Raw genomic sequence first — 23,402 nt, forward strand, 5'->3', positions numbered from 1 at the left:
CTTGCTGAGCGGCCTTTCAGGTTATGTCTTTATAGGACTCGTTTTACTGTGGATATAGATATTTTTGTACCGGTTTCCTCCAGCATCTTCACAAGGCCATTTGCTGTTGTTCTGGCATTACTTTGCACTTTTCACACCAAAGTGCGTTCATCTCTAGGAGACAGAACGCGTCTACTACAAGTCTGGTTCATCCACCAAACTTGTGGAGGTCTACAATTTTGTTTGAGGTCTTGGCTGATTTCCTTTGATTTTCCCATGATGTCAAGCAAACACGCACGGAGTTTGAAGGTATGCCTTGAAATACATCCACAGGTACACCTCCAATTGACTCAAATGATGTCAATTAGCCTATCAGAAGCTTTTAAAGCCATGACATCATTTTCTGAAATTTTCCAAGCTGTTTAAAGGCACAGTCAACTTAGTGTATGTAAACTTCTGACCCACTGGAATTGTGATACAGTGAATTATAAGTTAAATACTCTGACTGTAAACAATTTTTGTAAAAATGACTTTTGTCATGCACAAAGTAGATGTCCTAACCGACTTGCCAAAACTATAGTTTGTTAACAAGACATTTGTGGAGTGGTTGAAAAACGAGTTAATGATTCCAACCTAAGTGTATGTAAACTTCCGACTTCAACTGTAGATAAATTCTCTAGTAGGAGGTGCTGCCCAGCCTATAGTTTTTTTTCTGATAGTGGATTTAACGTTGAAGATTTGACGTTGTTTCGAAAAGGTACAAATTCAACCTATTTTATACAAGGTTCATCTATGTTGAAAACTGGTTTCAATGATGACATAATCCTGTGATTGAAAAAACAGTTTACGCTGATAACTTTTTCAAATCCAATGTATTTTCCATGTAGATTCCACGTCACAATACGTTGACAAATGATGTTGATTCAACCAATTTGTGCCCAGTGGGAACCTGATACGAGGGAAGGATGTAACGGCGGTCCTCCTCCTCTTCGACCGAAAAGGAGGAGTATTGAGGGAACCAAGGCGCAGCGAAGTTTGAACACATATTTATTTAACGAAAAAACACGAACTTGTATAAACTAACAAAACAACAAAACGGTGAAGACAGACCTATACGACGAACTTACATAAAACAATAAGAACGCATGAATAGGACAATTAGACTACACAAACCGAACAAACCGTAACAGTCCCGTATGGTGCAAACAATTACACAGACACGGAAGACAATCACCCACAACGAACACTGTGACAACGCCTACCTAAATATGACTCTTAATTAGAGGAACGCCAAACACCTGCCTCTAATTAAGAGCCATACCAGGCAACCCAAAACCAACACAGAAACAGAAAACATAGAATGCCCACCCAACCTCACGTCCTGACCAACTAACACACATAACAAACTAACATAAATAGGTCAGGAACGTGACAAAGGATTAAAAGAAAATCAAGAACAAATCAAGGAACTGCTCCTGTTGACCTTCCATAGGAAGGATTACAATACCTTATTTGGAAGAGGAATTATAATGCGGAACAAGAAATTAAACACTTAGTTTCCATCCATTTTACAGGTATTTTTTAATTACAGCTTTTACAATCATGATCATTATTGTTATATTATTTTCAATTATCATCACTACTCTTCATTAATTTAAATCATAAGTTGTTTTTAAAATGTACATATACAATATTATCTTAAATGTCCATAACTTAAAACGCATTTACTTTAAACAAAAATTACAGTCAGTCTTAACTAAGTATAAAATGAACATACAGTTCAGACACACACACACACAAAAAAATGATACAAATAAAACACACATTTTACAAATTACCCGTACCCAAGCTTTCATGTCATTACATGATTGATATCATTAATCTCACTCTAAAATGGTTTTGTTTTGGCATGCATATTAACAAACTTTTTTGTTGTTGGAACAGGATTTTGTCATAATGCACTTCACTCATTGTCCATTGTCCTTCTCATTGTGCACCTCATGTTGTATGTTATGGCTTAAGAACATGATTCCATTCCCTCATATACTCTCCCTTCATAACTGTTTATAACCCTTAGAACTTATTTCGTAACCTCCCTCTCCCTCTGTCCTAACACAGTGTTCCTCAACCTCTGGTCCACGGACCGACCAGTTCCTTGGATGATGCTGACTGGTCCCTCAGATGGTTAGCTGTACCTGATTTAGTCAGTTCTCAATTGCTCGTTTTAATGTAAATGGTTCCCCAAGAGAGAAGGACCATAACTTGTGGGTCCTTAGTAAAGAAAATACCTTATCTTGCCTGTTCATGTCACAAAAAGGTTGAGAAACACGATCCCAAAACCACGTTCTGAGATTTTAACAGAACGGGTATGCATGTTCTCTCGACAGTCCCCCAAAAATCTGGGTCATCATTCTGTTGATCAGAATTGGAATGCAGTTTTACGTCCCAAAGAAAAAAAGAAGAGTCATTATGTCATTGTCATTTCACACTCACAACTAAAGATGAACTTAACAATGGGCGATGGAGTCACTTTCTACAGCATCAAATAGCTTCATGCCACAACTGTAGAGAGAGCGAGAGAGAGCGAGAGAGAGCGAGAGAGAGCGAGAGCGAGAGAGCGAGAGCGAGAGCGAGAGCGAGAGAGAGAGCGAGAGAGAGAGCGAGAGAGAGAGCGAGAGAGAGAGCGAGAGAGAGAGCGAGAGAGAGAGCGAGAGAGAGAGCGAGACAGAGAGAGCGAGACAGAGAGAGAGAGACAGAGAGAGCGAGACAGAGAGAGAGAGACAGAGAGAGAGAGACAGAGAGAGAGAGACAGAGAGAGAGAGAGAGAGAGAGACAGAGAGAGAGAGACAGAGAGAGAGAGACAGAGAGAGACAGAGAGAGAGAGACAGAGAGAGAGAGACAGAGAGAGAGAGACAGAGAGACAGAGAGACAGAGAGACAGAGAGACAGAGAGACAGAGAGACAGAGAGACAGAGAGACAGAGAGACAGAGAGACAGAGAGACAGAGAGACAGACGGACATTCACTCTATTTTTGCATCTTTTCATTCTCTCACATTGTCCTTGTTTCTTGAAGGATTCCAAATGAATTCTTGTTGTTTGTGTTCTGTCCTCCATTTTGTTGATGATCTTCATCTTAAACTGGGCGGATTTTTTTTCGGACTCTAAAACAAAGACAGGGTTGATAAATAATGAAGGAACCAAAAAAAAACTGCATTTCAGTGTGCGTCGGCTCTTTTCTGAAACGTGTTTGGATGACTGAGATGACTGAATTGACAAATGTGTTCTGATGACAGTACTGAAAGGACTGAAATATTTTGGGATGATGGCTCACTGAAATTAGTGGAATGTTTTTGGATAACTGATACTACTTACTGAAATGTGTTTGGATGCATGAGATGACTGAAATGACATGTTTAGGTGACTGAAGTTCAGACACTTACAGAAGGTGACAAAAGCACCATTCAAAATGTAAAAAAGTTGATGCTTTGTTGAGCCAGGAATGAGCATTGACTACTTTACAACCAGTGGTGGAAAAAGTACCCAATTGTCATACTTGAGTAAAAGTAAAAGATAGCTTAATAGAAAATGACTCAACTACTGAGTATCAAAAGTAAATGTAATTGCAAAAAATACTTAAGTATCAAAAGTAAAAGTATGAATCATTTCACATTCCTTATATTAAGCAATCCAGATGGCACCGTGTTCTTGTTTTTATAATTTACGGATAGCCAGGGGCACGCTCCAACACGAAGACATAATTTACAAACAAAGCATGTGTTTAGTGAGTCTGCCAGATCAGAGGCAGTAGGGATGACCAGGGATGTTCTCTTGATAAGTGTGTGAATTAGACCATTTTCCTGTACTGCTAATAAGCATTCCAAATGTAGCAAGTACTTTCATGTGTCAGGGAAAACGTACGGAGTAAAAGGTACATACTTTCAATAAGAATGTAGTGAAATAAAAGTTGTCAAAAATATAAATAGTAAAGTACAGATACCCCCCAAAAATTCTTAAGTAGTACTTTCAAGTATTTTTACTTCAGTACTTTACACCAGTGTTTACAACTTTGTACACGTTTATGATATTATTTGGCAATTAAGTATTTTTCTCACCTGGTGTGCTTATCTCTAGCAGGAATATGTTCTCACTGACCCTGACTCACCCCTGGGCCCGGAGTTCACTGAAACAGATAGCATTACGATTTTAAACACCAGTCAATGAGACTAGATTTCCAGTCAATAACACTGAAATGATTGGTCAGCATGGAACCAATGACTCAAATAGTAGGTACCCAGGGGGAAGGAGATGAAAGAGACGACCACCTCACCTTCACTTTGGACTTTCCTCAGGGTGACGGAGGGCGTGGAGATGGCGGAGGCACGGAAGTTGGCGGGTAACGTTTCCGAGGAATCAGAGGTCACGCCCCGGAGGTCCTTCTCTCTGAACATCTTTCTCCACGAGGGTGAACGACTGAACGTCTTAGTGCCATCCTGTCAACGAGACAATATTGTATGATGATATAAGATTTACCAAGTGCTAGTTAAAGTCAGAAGTTTACATACACCTTAGCCAAAAACATTTCAACTCAGTTTTTCACAATTCCTGACATTTAATCCAGGTAAATATTCCCTGTCTTAGGTCAGTTAGGATAACCACTTTATTTTAAGAATGTGTAATGTCAGAATAATAGAGAATGATTTATTTCAGCTTTAATTTCTTTCATCACATTCCCAGTGGGTCAGAAGTTTACATACACTCAATTAGTATTTGGTAGCATTGTCTTTAAATTGTTTAATTTGGGTCAGACATTTTGGGTAGCCTTCCACAAGCTACCCACAATAAGTTGGGTGACTTTTGGCCCATTCCTCCTGAGAGAGCTGGTGTAACCGAGTCAGGTTTGTAGGTCTCCTTGCTTGCACGCACTTTTTCAGTTCTGCCCACAAATTTTCTATAGGTTTGAAGTCAGGGCTTTGTGATGGCCACTTCAATACCTTGCCTTTGTTGTCCTTAAGCCATTTTGCCACAGCTTTGGAAGTATGCTTGGGGTCATTGTCCATTTGGAGACCATTTGCGACCAAGCTTTAAACTTCCTGGCTGATGTCTTGAGATGTTGCTTCAATATATCCACATAATTTTCCTAGCTCATGATGCCATCTATTTTGTGAAGTGCACCAGTCTCTCCTGCAGCAAAGCACCCTAACAACATGTTGCTGCCCCCCCCCCCCCCCCCCCCCCCCCCGTGCTTCATGGTTGGGATGGTGTACTTTGGCTTGCAAGCATCCCCCTTTTTCCTCCAAACATAACGATGGTCATTATGGCCAAACAGTTCTATTTTTGTTTCATCAGACCAGAAGACATTTCTCCAAAAAGTACAATCTTTGTCCCCATGTGCAGTTGCAAACTGTAGTCTGGCTTTTCATGGTGGTTTGGAGCAGTGGCTTCTTCCTTGCTGAGCGGCCTTTCAGGTTATGTCGATATAGGGCTCGTTTTACTGTGGATATAGATAATTTTGTACCAGTTTCCTCCAGCATCTTCACAAGGGCCTTTGCTGTTGTTCTGGGATTGATTTGCACTTTTCGCACCAAAGTACGTTCATCTCTAGGAGACAGAACGCGTCTCCTTCCTGAGCGGTATGACGACTGCGTGGTCCCTTGGTATTTATACTTGCATACTATTGTTTGTACAGATGAACGTGGTACCTTCAGGCGTTTGGAAATTGCTCCCAAGGATGAACCAGACTTGTGGAGGTCTACAATTGTTTTTCTGAGGTCTTGGCTGATTTCCTTTGATTTTCACCTGATGTCAAGCAAAGGGGAACTGAGTTTGAAGGTAGGCCTTGAAATACATCCACAGGTACACCTCCAATTGACTCAAATGATGTCAATTAGCCTATCAAAAGCTTCTAAAGCCATGACATAATTTTCTGGAATTTTCCAAGCTGTTTAAAGGCACAGTCAACTTAGTGTATGTAAACTTCCGACTTCAACTGTAGGTATACTATAGAACAGGGGTGTCAAACTCATTCCACGGAGGGCCTAGTGTCTGCAGGTTTTTGGTTTTTCCTTTCAATAAAGCCCTAGACAACCAGGTGTGGGGAGTTCCTAACTAATTAGTGATGTTAATTCATCAATCAAGTACAAGGGAGGAGCGAAAACCCGCAGACACTCGGCCCCCCGTGGAATGAGTTTGACACCTGTGCTATAGAACAGCATGTGGGAAAAATACATGCACATGGTTCCCAGTTAATGTTGGTAGAAACAAACTGCCTTTCTTCATGAGCAATAGCCTTCGGCAAGCAACTATCCATTTACCATTTCATAAAGATTGTAACGCTTGCTTGTATGAGTCATTAACATTGAGCATAACTTTATTGATGTTGTTTTCATTGGCATTCTTTGATTATTATTATTTTTACCTCATCTGGTCTTCTCTCAGTTCCCATGGAGATGAGCGCATTGTACTCCTTCTCCAGCATCTGCCTCGCCTGGGAGAGAAAGAATGAGTGTATTAAGATTATAATTAAGATTATCAAGGGCATTTATTGATTACATTGAATTACAAAACAGTTGTAAATGAAGTAGGTTGGTGATTGTGGTGAATGATGGTTGTTCTAATTAGACTACGATAGTAGAATGGGTAATGCCTGTGCTCTGATTGGATAGTGGTCAGCCCATCGGCATGGCTGGATTTTAGAGAACATTTTAGAGGACCCCATCTTGGCTGTGTAGAGACTTTTTTTTAAATTTTAGGACATTTTCTGCAATTCTACAAGTTTCTCAATGGAGTTGAAAGAAATGGTGTCAGTTTTAAAGGTGTGATATGCAGAAATCGCATCGCCATTTCCTGGTTAAAAAAATTCTAATAGTTTGCCTAATTTCAATTTGTGTGACAAAATAAGCAACAAAAACAAGTAGAGAATCATTGTACCATTTAAATCGCCGTGAAATATATTATTTAACGAAAAATATTGAAATTTCAGCTTGTTTGAAGCTGGTGTACAAAAGTATCAAAGTACGAGAGTAAAAGATGCAAAAACTAAACATAAGAATGGTAGGCATAGAAAACTCGCACATAGAACACATCTACTTAAATGTAAATGATCTACTGCTTCTTAGACTTGCTTTCAATGAGAATGACAGATCTATAACTCACATTTCTATATGAATTTGGTCAGGTCACCCAAAAAGTGACATATTGCAGCTTTAAAGTAAATGTCTTAGCTTTTATTTTAGTGATTGTTAGTTCTCAAACATGATATTATTACAATATATAGGTCCGTTATTATCTTTATGTCTGGTTTTAGTCATTTATGTTTACACTGAAAGCATTTTTCCATCATAAAATAAATATGAAAAAACTTAGATTTCCACGGCAGAAAAATCCCTGGTGGTGAGTACCTGCATGTTCTGATTGGACTACTGTACACAGGGTTGTTTGGATGATCCAACTGCTGGGTTGCAGGCATTGGGCCACTTAGTTGGGTTGTTTACTTTAAAAAAGAGCAAGGTTGGGTTATTGATGCTGATAGACCGTAGGCGTGGCTTAGTAGGGGCATGGCTTTCAGGTCGTTTTTGGCATGAGTGCAAATGTCATTCCGGTTAATCTGTTCTGTTGTTGTATTGTTATCACATGAAGGTTGAACACTAATGCTTTTATAGCTTTAATAAGGGTTACACAAGTGTATGAGTCAAAAGCCTATGCATATCCGAATGTTGGGATAGCTACCACTTTGTTACAATATTAAAAATACTATTGTTATTCATTTCATATTAGATTATGGAAAGATTAAAAACATTCAAGGAAAATTTTAATTTGAAGTGTACAAACTTAAAATGATGAACAGGAATGACATTTACTCTCAGGGGTGGGCAAAAATAACTGTCCAAAAGCCACGCCTGCAAATTCCCTATGGATTAGAATAAAAAATGGTTTGTGCTATCCTTGGGATGTCCCTACCCTAAACCCTACCTGCATTTTACTGTTAGTCTACATCTGTTGTTTACGAAGCGTGTGACAAATACAATTTGATTTGAATGGATAAAGCCATCGATCACGTGACACCATTCATTCCTTCGTGAAGACTCAATAGCGCATTGAAGCCAAATGAAGTCGGTTAAGATGGCGTCTCATGGAGACGTACCATGCACAGTTTGAGCTACCCCAGGAAGTGATGTTGCAGGCTAGCTAGATTGCTTCACCTCTCACTGAGTAACGCGAGTTGAAGGCCGACCGGTGTACTGCAGGCTGCCGTTAGCAACTCAACTATAACTTCTTCTGTGTTCGATTTTAACATAATAAGTTAAAGGACACACTCACACAGGCCAGTTTATTAGGTACACCATCCACGGTCACGGAAATTATTATTTCTACAGACAGTGAGTCACGTGGCTGTGCCTTACTATACAAAGCAGGCAGCCAGGCATCGAGGCATTCAGTTACTGTTCGATTGAATGTGCAAAATGAGTGACCTAAGCCACTTTGAGCGCGGTATGATCGACGGTGCCAGGCGTGCCGGATCCAGTATCTCAGAAACAGCCACCCTCCTGGGCTTTTCACGCACGACAGTGTCTAGGGTTTACAGAGAATGGTGTGACAAAAAAATAAATAAACATCCAGTCAGCGGCAGTCCTGTGGGCGAAAACAGCTCATTGATGAGTGAGGTCGAAAAAGAATGGCAAGAATTGTGCAAGCTAACAGGTGGGCCACGAACAGGCAGGCAAATAAATGCGCAGTACAACAGTGGTTTGCAGAACGACATCTCAGAACGCACACCTGGTCGATCCTTCCTATGGATCAGCTATTGCAGCAGACGACCACAACGGGTTCCACCACTATCAGCTAAAAACAAGAAGAAGTGGCTCCAGTGGGCACACGATCACCAACACTGGACAATTGGACGGTTTCTGTTGTGTCATGTTGATGGCAGAGTCATGATTTGGCGTAAGCAGCATGAGTCCATGGCCCCATCCTGGCTGGTGTCAACAGTACAGGCTGGTGGCAGGGGTGTACTGGTGTGGGGAATGTTTTCCTTGGCAGACATTAGGTCCCTTGATACCAATTGAGCAACAAATGTTTCCAAAACCTTGTAGAATCCATACACCGAAGATTTCAGGCTATTCTGTAGGCAAAGGGTGGTCTGACCCGGAAGAAGACGGGTGTACTTAATACACTGTCAGGTGACTATACATCTGGTGTATTACAATCTATTATTGGTACCATGATTGTGTTTAAAAACTTTACACGAACATTTACCACGAAGATTGCAATTTTCCCATTCACTATAACGGGGGATCCTGTTTCCTGCTAACAAGTCCTGCAGTACCACGGTTGGCTTTGAACTTCCGTGGCTTCAATGAGAGGGGGCAGTCATTCACCCCTGGGTCAACCCAGCATGAAAGTGATGGTTAAATTAGCCAATGTTTGTGTAATCCAAACATATTGGGTTATTCATACAACACAACTGGCTGGGTCAAAATAACTCATTGTGTGTTCTGTCCAACATTTACCCGAATATCCGAACAGGCATTATTATACGATTACTTGTGAGAGTATATTTTTTTTAAATTATATTATTATTTTAAATGTATTATATTTTTTATTTTTTATTTTTATTAAGAGGCTTTGACTAAAATTGTATTCTCTATGTGACCTTGCTACATGCAAGGATAGACCATGACATTAAAAATGTTTATAAAACAACAGTTTTATGACAGTTTTGATGACAGTTGTTATGAGTGTGCCCATGAAAAAAGACTTACCGGCAGCCTACACACTTTTCACGCGTGTAGCTTGTTATGGTCAGTCAATCAAAACAGCTTTACTGTCAGAGGCTCTATGTGTAGCAGTGAAGTGGGAGAGTAGGCTACAATGATCATCCAATAGGTAGGCTGTTGATTAATATGAATAGAGTTGTTGGACGGGGAGCGCAGAAAAATAGCCTCAATTAGCCTTGCTAGCTAGCTGGCTAGTGTAGCTAGCTAGCTTCTTTACTTCAATTTGATGCAGTTAAGACAGACACTACCAGATGAGATGATAAACTTTTTGCTGCAATAGGATGTCTAACTTGAGCGAGTTGGTTTGGCTACTTTCTCTCTCCCCTTCCATGTCAGACACTCTGCCCCTCCCGCACCGTTCTGTGCTGAAACAAGCAGAGCACGCCTCTTGAGTCGCACGAGCAAGTCCCCATTGAAGTTTAAAATGTATTTAGACTACCCGGATACCATGATATTATTCGTATAGTGAAATTATTTCAAAAGCCCATCCCTAGCGTTGGGTTAGCAAACTGGGTCGTTTTTAATCCAGCATTTCTTGGAGTGTAGCAGGAAGGGAAGGTACCTGTGTGTTCTGATTGGGCATCTGGAGGAGCAGGGCTAGGTCGGTGTAATCAAACGTGTCGTCCAAGGCTAGGAGGGCCCCATGGACCCCACTCTCTGTGAGATTATCTGCAAACTCCTTTAGCCCAATGGCCTGGACCCAACACATCACTCGATCATTGGACCATACCATCACATCTAGGGAGTGGGCAGAAAGAGGCCGCTACTGTAGTACAATAACAACCAAGTGGGGTTACAAATACAGTGAACATTTGCAATTGAGAGACAAAGAATATGGCGACGTTATAGCCCAAGTTGCCCGTTTTATTTGCAAGACAACAATCATTGGCAATATCAGACGAGCCCCCAAATACGTTATGGTTCAAGATACCTGTACGTATACTGTACGTATGCTCACCTTGGTTCTGATGTTGGTTCTCATCCCTCCTCCTTTCAAGCTCCTTCCTGTCGTAGTTCAAACGCTTCAAGCACATGATGCCATAATGCAGACTGACCCTGCGAGAGAGAGAGAGAGAAAGAGAGGGAGAAAGAGAGAGAAAGGAGCGTTACTGTTGATGTCCTCACAACCAAACACATTAAAAACCCTGATGCAGAGAAACTGGAGAAAAGAAAACTATTGAGTAGCGGAGACCAGGGTTGGTTGTCACAGTGCTAATTACTCCCAATCTAAATGGCACTCTAATATTTTCAAGGTTAAAATATGTGAATTCTTTGAAAGAACTCGGACACCTGGTCAATTCATGTCATACATCCATGTACATACTACCTCAATTGGCCCGACCAGCCAGTGCTCCCGCACATTGGCTAACTGGGCTATCTGAATTGTGTCCCACCTCCCGCCAACCCCTCCTTTTACGCTACTGCTACTCTCTGTTCATCATATATGCATAGTCACTTTAACCATACCTACATGTACATACCACCTCAATAAGCCTGACTAACCCGTGTCTGTATATAGCTTCGCTACTCTTATTTTCAAATGTATTTTTACTGTTGTTTTATTTCTTTACTTACCTACACACACACACATACCTTTTTTTCGCACTATTGGTTAGAGCCTGTAAGTAAGCATTTCACTGTAAGGTCTACACCTGTTGTATTCGGCGCACGAAATCAAATAAACTTTGATTTGAACATGACATACATCCAGTAACTAGAATCTTAATTAGCATGGGGGGGGGGGGAATAGAGGTTGGGGATGGTTGTCACATGAAATATGGGGCTGGTTGTCACTATCAACTCCATTATAGTAAATCCCAAGCTCCTTTGTGCATGTGCTATAAAGAGCTCCCTTTGTTGCCCCTCTCTCACACATATTTGTTTCTGTCACATACCCACATGTGCAAACACACGCATACACTCACAAATTTACTAAAAAGGTACTTTGTTATTCTCACGGCCTAAAATGCTGAATTTTGTTAGGAATATCATTCTTCTAGCAAAAACCAACCCCATACTGTGTGACATCATTCCACAATGGGGCTGGTTGTCACAAGTGGACAGAGTGTGTGGTGGCTTATGGAATAAGCTAGGAGGATAAAAATGGTCCCCGTTTCAAACCAAGTCTTTGGTCTTTCTCCTGATATTAAAAAAATTATTGTAAGATACACTACATAACCAAAAGTATGTGGACACCTGCTTGTCGATCATCTCATTACAAAATATCATTCCACTAGACGTTGGAACATTGCTGCGGGGACTTGCTTCAATTCAGCCACAAGAGCATTAGTGAGGTCAGGCACTGATGTTGGGTGATTAGGCCTGGCTCGCAGTTGGCGTTCCAATTCATCCCAAAGGTGTTTGATGGGGTTGAGGTCAGGGCTCTGTGCAGGCCAGTCAAGTTCTTCCACACCGATCTCAACAAACCATTTCTGTATGGACCTCGCTTTGTGCATGGGGGCATTGTCATGCTGAAACAGGACTGGGCCTTCCCCAAACTGTTGGCACAAAGATGGAAGCACAGAATCGTCTAGAATGTCATCGTATGCTGTAGCATTAAGGTTTCCCTTCAATGGAACTAAGGTGACCAGCCCGAAACATGAAAAATAGCTGCTCCAGAGTCCAATGGCGACAAGCTCTACACAACTCCAGCCGACGCTTGGCATTGTGCATGGTGAGGCTTTTTCATGAAAACCCATTTCATGACGCTCCCGACGAACGTGCTGACGTTCCAAACTGCCTCTGAAAGCAACTCGGTAGTGAGTGTTGCAACCGAGGACAGACCATTTAAACGCGTTACGCACTTCACCACTTGGGCAGTCCCGTTCTGTGAGCTTGTCTGGCCTATCACTTCTCGGCAAAGCCGTTGTTGCTCCTAGTCGTTTCCACTTCACAATAACAGCACTTACAGTTGACCCGAGGCAGCTCTAGCAGAGCAGAAAATTTGACGAACTGACTTGTTGGAAAGGTGGCGTCCTATGATGGTGCCACGTTGAAAGTCAATGAGTAAGTCCATTCTACTTCAGTAAGTCCATTCTTCTGCCAATGTTTGTCTATGGAGATTGCATGGCAGTGTGCTCAATTTTATACACCTGTCAGCAAAAGGTGTGGCTGAAGTAGCCGAATCCACTCATTTGAAGGGGTGTCCACATACGTTTGTATATATAGTGTATACTGGTGCTAAGAAATACACACAAGAGTAAAACGTGTGACAACCAACCCCTTCTCCTCTAGAGAAGAGGAAAGAAATAGATGATGATAAGAAATACATGTAAAAACCATTGAAATATGTAACTGAGCAGAGGACACTAGATAAGATGCCCTTTGGTATTGTACATTTAATATTCTGTTGATGATCAGTATTTTATTTGTTTTCATGCATCGCATAAATTAAGGAAGCAGATTTTGGTATGAATCTGCTTCCATACATGGAATGCCCTTCGATGACAGCAAAGACTGATTGAAAATATTTGAATCTAACCTGTGGAAGCTGTCCACCATTTTAAGCTGTCCCCTAAGCTCCTTCTTTGTGAGGTGGTCCAGCATGCGAGCATCCACCAGAGACTCCATGAAGTAGGAACGGTACTGGGGCAGACCCAGGCTGGGCAACCACTCATTCCCTACCCACTCATGATTCATGTCCCCGTAGGCCAGGATCTAGATGGGGGGGAAAGAGGGAGGGAGAGAGAAGGGGTGTTGGGATACAAAACATAGGGGAGAAAGAGGGAGGTGGGATATAAAAACGAGAGAAAAAGTGGGTAAGAGAGAGCACCAGACAGTGAGAATCGATGGCCTCAGAGACAATTTATTTCAATTTCCTAAATTTCCTTCCAAAATCTTCTCTGAGAATAGATAAAATAATTTAACATTTGAACATTTGGATTTGGGATATACAGTTGAAATCAGAGGTTTACATACACTTAGGTTGGAATCATTAAAACTCATTTTTCAACCACTCCACAAATTTCTTGTTAACAAACTATAATTTTGACAACAATTGTTTACAGACAGATTATTTCACTGTATCACAATTCAAGTGGGTCAGAAGTTTACATATACTAAGTTGACTGTTCCTTTCAACAGCTTGGAAAATTCCAGAAAATGATGTCAATGCTTTAGAAGCTTCTGATAGGCTAATTGGCATCATTTGAGTCAATTGGAGGTGTACCTGTGGATGTATTTCAAGGCCTACCTTCATATTCAGTGCCTCTTTCCTTGACATTACGGGAAAATTAAAAGAAATCAGCCAGGACCTCAGAAAAAAAATGTAGACCTCCACAAGTCTGGTTCATCCTTGGGAGCAATTTCTAAAAGCCTGAAGGTACCACGTTCATCTGTACAAACAATAGTACACAAGTATAAACACCATGGGACCACGCAGCCGTCATACCGCTCAGGAAGGAGACGCGCTCTGTCTCCTAGAGATGAACGTACTTTGGTGTGAAAAGTGCAAATCAATCCCAGAACAACAGCAAAGGATCTGGTGAAGATTCTGGAGGAAACAGGTACAAAATTATCTATATCCACAGTAAAACGAGTCCTATATCGACATAACCTGAAAGGCCGCTCAGCAAGGAAGAAGCCACTGCTCCAAAACCGCCATAAAAAAAGCCAGACTACGGTTTGCAACTGCACATGGGGACAAAGATTGTACTTTTTGGAGAAATGTCCTCTGGTCTGATGAAACAAAAATAGAACTGTAATGACCATCGTTATGTTTGGAGGAAAAAGGGGGATGCTTGCAAGCCGAAGAACACCATCCCAACTGTGAAGCACGGGGGTGGCAGCATCATATTGTGGGGGTGATTTGCTGCAGGAGGGACTTGTGCACTTCACAAAATAGATGGCATCATGAGCTAGGAAAATTATGTGGATATGTTGAAACAACATCTCAAGACATCAGTCAGGAAGTTAAAGCTTGGTCGCAAATGGGTCTTCCAAATGGACAATGACCCCAATATACTCTCAAAGTTGTGGCAAAATGGCTTAATGACAACCAAGTCAAGGTATTGGAGTGGCCATCACAAAGCCCTGACCTCAATCCTATAGAAAAGTTGTGGGCAGAACTGAAAAAGCATGTGCGAGCAAGGATGCCTACAAACCTGACTCAGTTACACCAGCTCTGTCAGGAGGAATGGGCCAAAATTCAGCCAACTTATTGTGGGAAGCTTGTGGAAAGCTGCCCAAAACGTCTGAACCAAGTTAAATAATTTAAAGGCAATGTTACCAAATACTAATTGAGTGTATGTAAACTTCTGACCCACTGGGAATGTGATGAAAGAAATAAAACCTGAAATAAATATTTCTCTACTATTATTCTCACATTTCACATTCTTAAAATAAAGTGGTGATCCTAACTGACCTAAGACAGGGAATTTTTACTTGGAATAAATGTCAGGAACTGTGAAAAACTGAGGTGAAATGTATTTGGCTAAGGTGGATGTAAACTTCCGACTTCAACTGTATGGTCTGTTTGCAATGTGATATAATCAATATAGTTTTGCTGATCCTGACAATAATATTAACGACAAAAACAACTCACCTGGTCCCAGCTGAACTCCTTCACTTCCTTCAGTGGAGGCAAAGGAAGGAGAAAAAAAGGGATAGATATGGAGGGAGAGGGAGAAGGAACGATTGCCAGAACGGTAAATGGCAGGAGGAGAGGAGAAGATATACGGAAGGAAGGGCAGAAGGAGGAATAGTTTGTTAGTGAAGGAAAATTAGTTGGAGAAACACTACATTCAAAGAGAAATTGGGGGAGTAGTGGGGGAGAGGTGCAGCAATACATGCCTAATCAGAGACAAAGACAAAGAAAACAAATGATAAAGGGCATTTCATTCAGCATAGTCTCAAGTTGCCTGATGATTTTAAGCCAGTTAAATGTGTACCATACAATCTTATACAGTTCCGAATGAATACACTATCGTTAGATAATTGTGTTGCACGAAATGTCTTAATTTGTTGAACATTTTGAAATAAAATATTTTCTAAAGGGAACTTAAATCAAATACAAAAATACAAAATAGCTTACTGGTTTTATGGCAGCGGTCAGTGACTCCATTTCTGCATGAGTCATCCAGATATTACTGGTCGACTGTGATGTCATTGAGGACAATTTGAGATTGGAAAAGAATAAATGATTACAGTTTAAATACGTTTTCACTCAGACATATTCAAACTTCTGGATGTGTAGCAAGTATGTTACTGAACATATGCTAATGCTTGTGTGCAGGTTATTACGTATTGTATCACTTACAGAGTGTGTGCTGGCCGGTGCCGAGGGGCTGGTGAGGGACACCATCTCCTGAATGGCCAGGCGCAGTTTAAGGCGGTGCAGGGGGTTACTGATGCCAATCTCCCGCTGGATCTCTGTGTCCGACAGGTTGGCCATAATGGCACCGCTCTTCACATTGGCACGACACGCAGCCACATACCAGGCGGGCATGCCCACCCACAACTAAGACGAGGGAGACAGAATATGAGAATATGTACACACATATACCTGCCGATAAGGCTGAATTGAATAATATGTTCATCATGTACAATAACAGTACAAAAGTTGACACCTACTCATTCAGTGTTTTTTCTTTATTTTTCCTATTCTCTACACTGCAGAATTATAGTGAAGACATCAAAACTATGAAATAACACATATGGAATCATGTAGTAACCTAAAAGGCGTTAAACATATCAAAATATATTTTATATTTGAGATTCTTCAAAGTAGCCACCCTTCGCCTTGATGACAGCTTTGCACACTCTAGGCATTTTCTCAACCAGCATCATGAGGTAGTCACCTGGAATATATTTCAATTAACAGGTGGGCCTCGTTAAAAGTTAATTGGTGTAATTTCTTTCCTTCTTAATGCGTTTGAGCCAATCAGTTGTGTTGTGACAAGGTAGGGGTGGTATACAGAAGATAGCCCTATTTGGTAAAAGACCAAGTCCATATTATGGCATGAACAGCTCAAATAAGCAAAGAGAAACGACAGTCTATCATTACTTTAGAACATGAGGTCAGTCAACACGGAAAATTCTTTGAAAGTGAAGTTGCAAAAACCATCAAGAGCTATGATGAAACTGGCTCTCATGAGGACCGCCACAGAAAAGGAAGACCCAGAGTTACCTCTGCTGCAGAGGATAAGCTCATTAGAGTTAACTGCAACTCAGATTGCAGCCCAAATAAATGCTTCACAGAGTTCAAGTAACAGACACCACTCAATGCAAGATGGCGCCGACAGAGATGGTCGCCTCGCCTTAGGAAACTATGCAGTTATGTTTTTTTAATGTATTATTTAATGTATTATTTCTTACATTGTTAGCCCAGGAAATCTCAAGTGTTATTACATACAGATGCGAAGAACTATTGGATATAAAAGCGATGACAACTTACCAACATTACGATCAGGAATAAGTCTTTCCCAAAGCGGATCCTTTGTTCGGAATCTCCACCCTGGACATGGGATCTTATCCCAGAAGCTGACCCAAAACAACGCGGTCGTCGCAGGAGAGGCAGACGGAGCGGCCTACTGGTCAGACTCAGAAGGCAAGTACACCATCCACTCGGAAATTTCCCAATCTCTAGATAACAAGGTAGACGAATTTAGGGCACAAGTTGCCTTCCAGAGAGACATCAGTGATTGTAACATTCTCTGTTTCACAGAAACATGGCTCACTCGGGATATGTTGTCAGAGTCGCAACAGTCACCCGGTTTCTTCATGCATCGCGCCGACAAACAAACATCTCTCTGGTAAGAAGAAGGGCGGGGGTGTATGCCTTATAATTAAAGACTCATGGTGTAATGACAACAACATACAGGAACTTCTATAATTTTGTTCACCTGAGCTAGACCTTACAATCAAATGCCGACCGCATTATCTTCCAAGAGAATTCTCTTCGATTTCGATTATAGTCACAGCCATGTATACCCCCACCCCCCCCCCCCCAAAGCAGATACCTCGTTGGCCCTGAAAGAACTTCACTGGACTCTATGTAAACTGGAAACCATACATCCTGAGGCTGCATTTATTGTAGCCAGGGATTTTAACAAAGCTAACCTGAGAACGAGACATCCTAAATTCTATCAGCATATCGAATGCGAGACATGGGCTGCTAGCATTCTGGATCATTACTAGTCTAACTTCTGCGATGCATACAAAGCCTTCCCCTGCCCTGCCTTCGGCAAATCTGACCATGACTCCATTTTGTTGCTCCCAGCCTATAGACAGAAACCAAAACAGGAAATTCCCATGCTCAGGTCCGTCCAGTGCATCGGAGATGTCATACCCACTGTGACTATTAAAACATGTCCTAACCAAAAACCGTGGATTGATGGCAGCATTCGCGCAAAACTGAAAAGCTCGAACACCCGCTTTTAATCATGGCAAGGCAACTGGAAACATAACCGAATACAAACAGTGCAGCTATTCCCTCCGCAAGGCAATCAAAGCGTCAGTATAGAGACAAAGAGTCGCAATTCAACGGCTCAATCACGAGACGTATGTAGCAGGGTCCACAGTCAATCACGGATTACAAAAAGAATTTGTAATGTCTGCGATGTCTGCGAACCAGCTCCGTTCGCAGACATCGACGTCTTGCTCCCAGACAAATTAAACAACTTCCTTGCTCGCTTTGAGGACAATAAGGTGCCACTGACATGGCCCGCTACCAAAGCCTGTGGGCTCTCCTTCTCCGTGGCCAACGTGAGTAAAACATTTAAACGGGATAACCCTGGCAAGGCTGCCGGCCCAGACGGCATCCCTAGCCGCGTCCTCAGAGCATGCGCGTTTACGGACATATTCAATCAATCCCTATCCCAGTCTGTTGTCCCCACATGCTTCAAGATGGTCACCATTGTTCCTGTACTCAAGAAAGCTGAGGTAACTGAACTAAATCACAATCACAAAGCTTTGAGAGACTAGTCAAGGAACACATCACCTCCACCCTACCTGATACCCTAGACCCACTCCAATTTGCTTACCGCCCCAATAGGTCCACTGACGATGCAATCGCCATAACACTGCACACTGCCCTAACCCATCTGGACAAGAGGAATACCTCTGTAGGAATGCTATGTACGCCCTGTTCACCCATGACTGCGTGGCCATGCACGCTTCCAACTCAATCATCAAGTTTGCAGACGACACTATAGTGGTAGGCTTGATTACCAACAACGACGAGATGGCCTACAGGGAGGAGGTGAGGGTCCTCGGAGTGTGGTGTCAGGAAAATAACCTCTCACTCAACGTCAACAAAACAAAGGAGATGATCGTGGACTTTAGGAACCCCCCCACCCCCCCCATTGACGGGACAGTAGTGGAGAAGGAGAAAAGCTTCAAGTTCCTCAGCGTACTGACAATATGAATGTTCCACCCACACAGACAATATGGTGAAGAAGGTGCAACAGCACCTCTTCAACCTCAGGAGGCTGAAGAAATTCGGCTTGTCACCTAAAACACACAAACTTTTACAGATGCACAATCGAGCGCATCCTGTTGGGCTGTATCACCGCCTGGTACGGAAACTGCACCACCCTCAACTGCAGGCTCTCCAGAGGGTGGTGCGGTCTGCACAACGCATCACCGGGGGCAAACTACCTGCCCTCATGACACCTACAGCACCTAATGTCACAGGAAGGCCAAAAAGATCCTCAAGGACAACAACCACCCGAGCCACTGCCTGTTCACCCCGCTATCATCCAGAAGACGAGGTCAGTACAGGTGCATCAAAGCTGGGACCGAGAGACTGAAAAACAGCTTCTATCTCAAGGCCATCAGACTAAACGGCCTTCACTAACATAGAGAGGCTGCTGTCAACATACAGACTCAAATCTCTGGCCACTTTAATAAATGGACTTAATAAAAGGTATCACTAGTCACCTTAAATAAGGCCACTTTAATGAAGTTTACATATCCTACATTACTCATCTCATATGTATATACTGCTCTATACCATCTACTGCATCTTGCCTATGCCGCACAGCCATCACTCATCCATATATTATATGTACATATTCTTATTCATCATTACATGTGTGTGTATAAGGTAGTTGTTGTGAATTTGTTAGATTACTTGTTAGATATTACTGCATTGTCGGAACTAGAAGCACAAGCATTTCGCTACACTCGCATTAACTTGTTAGGGACCCCTTTTCTCCATTTCCGCCTGAATGACATGACCAAAGCAAACTGCCTGTAGCTCAGGCCCTGGAGCCAGGATATGCATATTTTTGGTACCATTTGAAAGAAAACACTTTGAAGTTTGTAGAAAATGTTAAATATTGTAGGAGAATATAACAATAGATATGGTAGGAGAAACTCCAAAGAAAAACCAAATGGAAATTGTTCTTTTGGAGAGACCATCCTCTTAGAAATGTTGTCATATTGTAAAAAAGCTCCCTGGATGCAATTCCTTTGGCTTCCATAGGGAGCCATACAAAATAGTTATTGGCATTTCTTTTTTTACAAAACATCATGCTACATTGGGGCACATCGTGTAATTAATTACTTAAAAATCATACAATGTGAGTTTCTGGATTTTTTTTAGGAAAACCTGCAAAATCGGCAGTGTATCAAATACTTGTTCTCCCCACTGTATGCATAAGTGTGCCCACTCCCATTTTACACCTAGCTGGCAATTAGGCGGACAGCCAGTGTGTAGCTTATCCCTGCCTCAGTATCACTAATGCTAGCATACATCTCTAACAATAAACAAGCCAGCAAACGTAATAGTAGCTAAAATTCCACTAAGTAATATAAACAACATAGTTAGGCTTGAAACCCAGTCAAAAGCCAAATAACTATTTAACCAAACCCGACCTATCTGCGTAAAATAAAAGTAGACAGCAAAAATTTAACTACCTGGCATAGTGTGGATGTATAGTAGCTATACCTACACCCTTGTAAACTTAGCGAGCTGGCTAAATAGCACAGCCAGCATTAGCTATGATCCAACTTTACCTCACCAGTCATTATCACGCTAGCCATCTAGCCAGCCGTTTCCTGGAGGGGATAGATCCAGAATTTTGGCAATCCATTCCCGTAGAAAGGAGATTGCGTCTCTTCCCTCCACGGCCTCCGGTAAACCTTGAAGTCTCGTAATAATAACATTTATCCTCGAGTTTAGAGATGGCGTCTTCCAACTTCTTGTATTTTTGGTCCACTTCCTCGGTGGTCAGCATGGTCTTCTTCTAACTTTGTCACTCGTCCCTTTGTGACTTTCTGGTCCGTGGAGTTTATCGACCAGTATATCAATTTTGCTGAGGTGTTCAGAAAGTGTCTCTTGGATTCTTGTTATACCCTTGTCCATCTCCATTCTGAACCATGCTGGTGCTTCTTCCGAGCTAGCATCCTACGAGGCCGAAGAAGGGCTGTCAGAGAGGGGCATTTTTCCATGCCTCGTCTGAGGCTTTGACATATTGGGCATCTTTTGCTTTGGCGATAGAATAGATGTTTTCACTTCCAACTCACTATTAACGAACCGGTAAACCGTGTCAAAATGCCTTAATTTTTCGAAAGTTCGAGGGCGCTACGCAGACGCGTCTTGTTAGAGCTTCGCCATTGCCGGAAGTCCCATGAAGACACAGTCTTGAAAATCTGTGTCATCGTGCGCCATGATGAAGTTGCGCACCTGCTAAAATCCGTTTCCTATTGAACATACTTCTTTCCGAAAAATATATTATAGTTTGATTACATTTTAGGGTGTCTGAGGAGTAAATACAAACGTATTTTGACTTGTTGAAACTAAGTTTAGGGGTAGATTTTTGGATTTCTTTCTCTGCAAGTTGAACAAGTGGATTACACCAACTATACAGACTTTTTGAGATATAAAAAATGATTTTATCTAACATAACTACACTACATGTTATCTCTGGGACCCTTTGGATGACAAATCAGAGGAACATTTTCAAAAAGTAAGTGAATATTTAATCTTTATATGTGAATGTATGAAACATGTGCCAGTGCAATTTTCTTTGTTGATGTGGGGCGCCATCCTCAAACAATCGCATGGCATGTTTTCGCTGTAATAGCTACTGTAAATTGAACAGTGCAGTTAGATTAACAATAATTTAAGCTTTCAGCCTATATAAGACACTTATGTACCTAAATGTTTAACAGCTATATTAACTATTTGAATTTATTTGAATTACCGCCCTCCAGTTCGACCGGAAATTGTACCGCCAGTGGTACACTGATCCCGAACAGCTTTTAACATCTGCTAACCATGTGTATGTGACCAATAACATTTCATTTTATTTGACATTAACTGTTCAGAGGAGACTGCGTAAATCAGGCCATAATGGTCAAATTGCTGCAACAACAAAAAAACTACTAAAGGAAAAAACTACCAATAATAAGAAGATACTTCTTCTTAATCTGCCTTTGGTCTGATGAGTCCAAATTTGAGATTGTTGGTTCCAACCGCCATGTCTTTGTGAGATGCAGAGTAGGTGAACGGATGATCTCTGCATGTGTGGTTCCCACCGTGAAGCATGGAGGAGGTGGTGTGATGGTGTGGGGGTGCTTTGCTGGTGATACTGTCTGCAATTTATATAGAATTCAAGGCACACGTAACTAGCATGCCTACCACAGCAATCTGCAGTGACACGCCATCCCATCTGGTTTGCACTTAGTGGGAGTATCATTTAGTGGGAGTATCACACCTCCAGGCTGTGTAAGGGCTATTTGACCAAGAAGAAGAGTGATGGAGTTCTGCATCAGATGACCTGGCCTCCACAATCGCCCGACCTCAACCCAATTGAGATGGTTTGGGATGAGTTGGACCTCAGAGTGAAGGAAAAGCAGCCAACAAGTGCTCAGCATATGTGGGAACTGCTTCAAAACTGTTGGAAAAGCATTCCCCATGAAGCTGGTTGAGAGAATGCCAAGTGTGCAAAGCTGTCATCAAGGCAACGGGTGGCTACTTTGAAGAATATCAAGTATTAAATATATTTGGATTTGTTTAACTGTTTTGGTTACCACATGATCCCATATGTGTTATTTCATAGTTTTGATGTCTTCACTATTATTCTACGATGTAGAAAATAGTAAAAAAATAAAGAAAAACCCTTGACTAAAAAGATGTGTCCAAACTTTTGACTGGTACTGTACGTTATTCAGATCCACTCATAATTAAATGGAGCACCGTCAGGTAGAACACTGCACATCATTAATGATTTCCTCCCAGATAGTTAACCAATGAGACAACGTACCTCAAGCCATGTGACCACGGTGGGGCCATCCCATGAGGCAAAGGGAAGACCCTGACGACAGGCTTTTTCTAGCAGGTCTTGCTTCTTCTTGCTGCGGCGATCTTTCTCCACGGTGCCAGTTCCCATCTTGGCCAGGCCCAGGGGGTCGGCTGATCCCAGGTCATCAGAGGGCGTGGAGGCTGAGGTCAAAGGTCACTGTTTAAACCACAGGTGTCAAACTCAATCCACGGAGGGCGGAGTGTCTGGATTTTCACTCCTCCCTTGTACTTGATTGATGAATTAAGGTCAGTAATTAGTAAGGAACTCCTCACACCTGGTTGTCTAGGGCTTAATTGAAAATAAAAAATACAAACCTGCAGACACTAGGCCCTCCATTGAATGAATGAGTTTAACACTGGCTTAAACCACCTCTGTCTAGGACAGGGTTCTCCATCCCTGT

General features: G+C 41.8%; 1 protein-coding gene across 7 annotated transcripts in view; it reads right to left on the minus strand.

The window, feature by feature from the left end:
• Window positions 1-1,541: 1,541 nt before the first annotated feature.
• The window catches only part of LOC129860378 (liprin-alpha-3-like), a 55,127-nt gene continuing 33,266 nt past the window's right edge, over window positions 1,542-23,402 (minus strand). For 5 of the 7 annotated variants that reach the window (XM_055930741.1, XM_055930737.1, XM_055930740.1 and 2 more), the window contains 10 exons: window positions 22,964-23,142; window positions 16,009-16,209; window positions 15,784-15,846; window positions 15,295-15,321; window positions 13,234-13,409; window positions 10,711-10,808; window positions 10,315-10,490; window positions 6,395-6,463; window positions 4,307-4,469; window positions 1,542-3,140 (listed from right to left, as the gene is read on the minus strand). In XM_055930741.1, coding sequence (XP_055786716.1) covers window positions 2,521-3,140; window positions 4,307-4,469; window positions 6,395-6,463; window positions 10,315-10,490; window positions 10,711-10,808; window positions 13,234-13,409; window positions 15,295-15,321; window positions 15,784-15,846; window positions 16,009-16,209; window positions 22,964-23,142 — 1,772 coding nt within the window. In that variant the 3' untranslated portion in view covers window positions 1,542-2,520. Of the gene's footprint in view, window positions 3,141-4,091; window positions 4,160-4,306; window positions 4,470-6,394; window positions 6,464-10,314; window positions 10,491-10,710; window positions 10,809-13,233; window positions 13,410-15,294; window positions 15,322-15,783; window positions 15,847-16,008; window positions 16,210-22,963; window positions 23,143-23,402 lie in introns of all 7 variants that reach the window. The other 2 variants (XM_055930742.1, XM_055930743.1) reach the window with 1 other exon arrangement.

Source organism: Salvelinus fontinalis, chromosome 8 (genome assembly GCF_029448725.1).
Source record: "Salvelinus fontinalis isolate EN_2023a chromosome 8, ASM2944872v1, whole genome shotgun sequence".
Lineage (NCBI taxonomy): Eukaryota > Metazoa > Chordata > Actinopteri > Salmoniformes > Salmonidae > Salvelinus > Salvelinus fontinalis.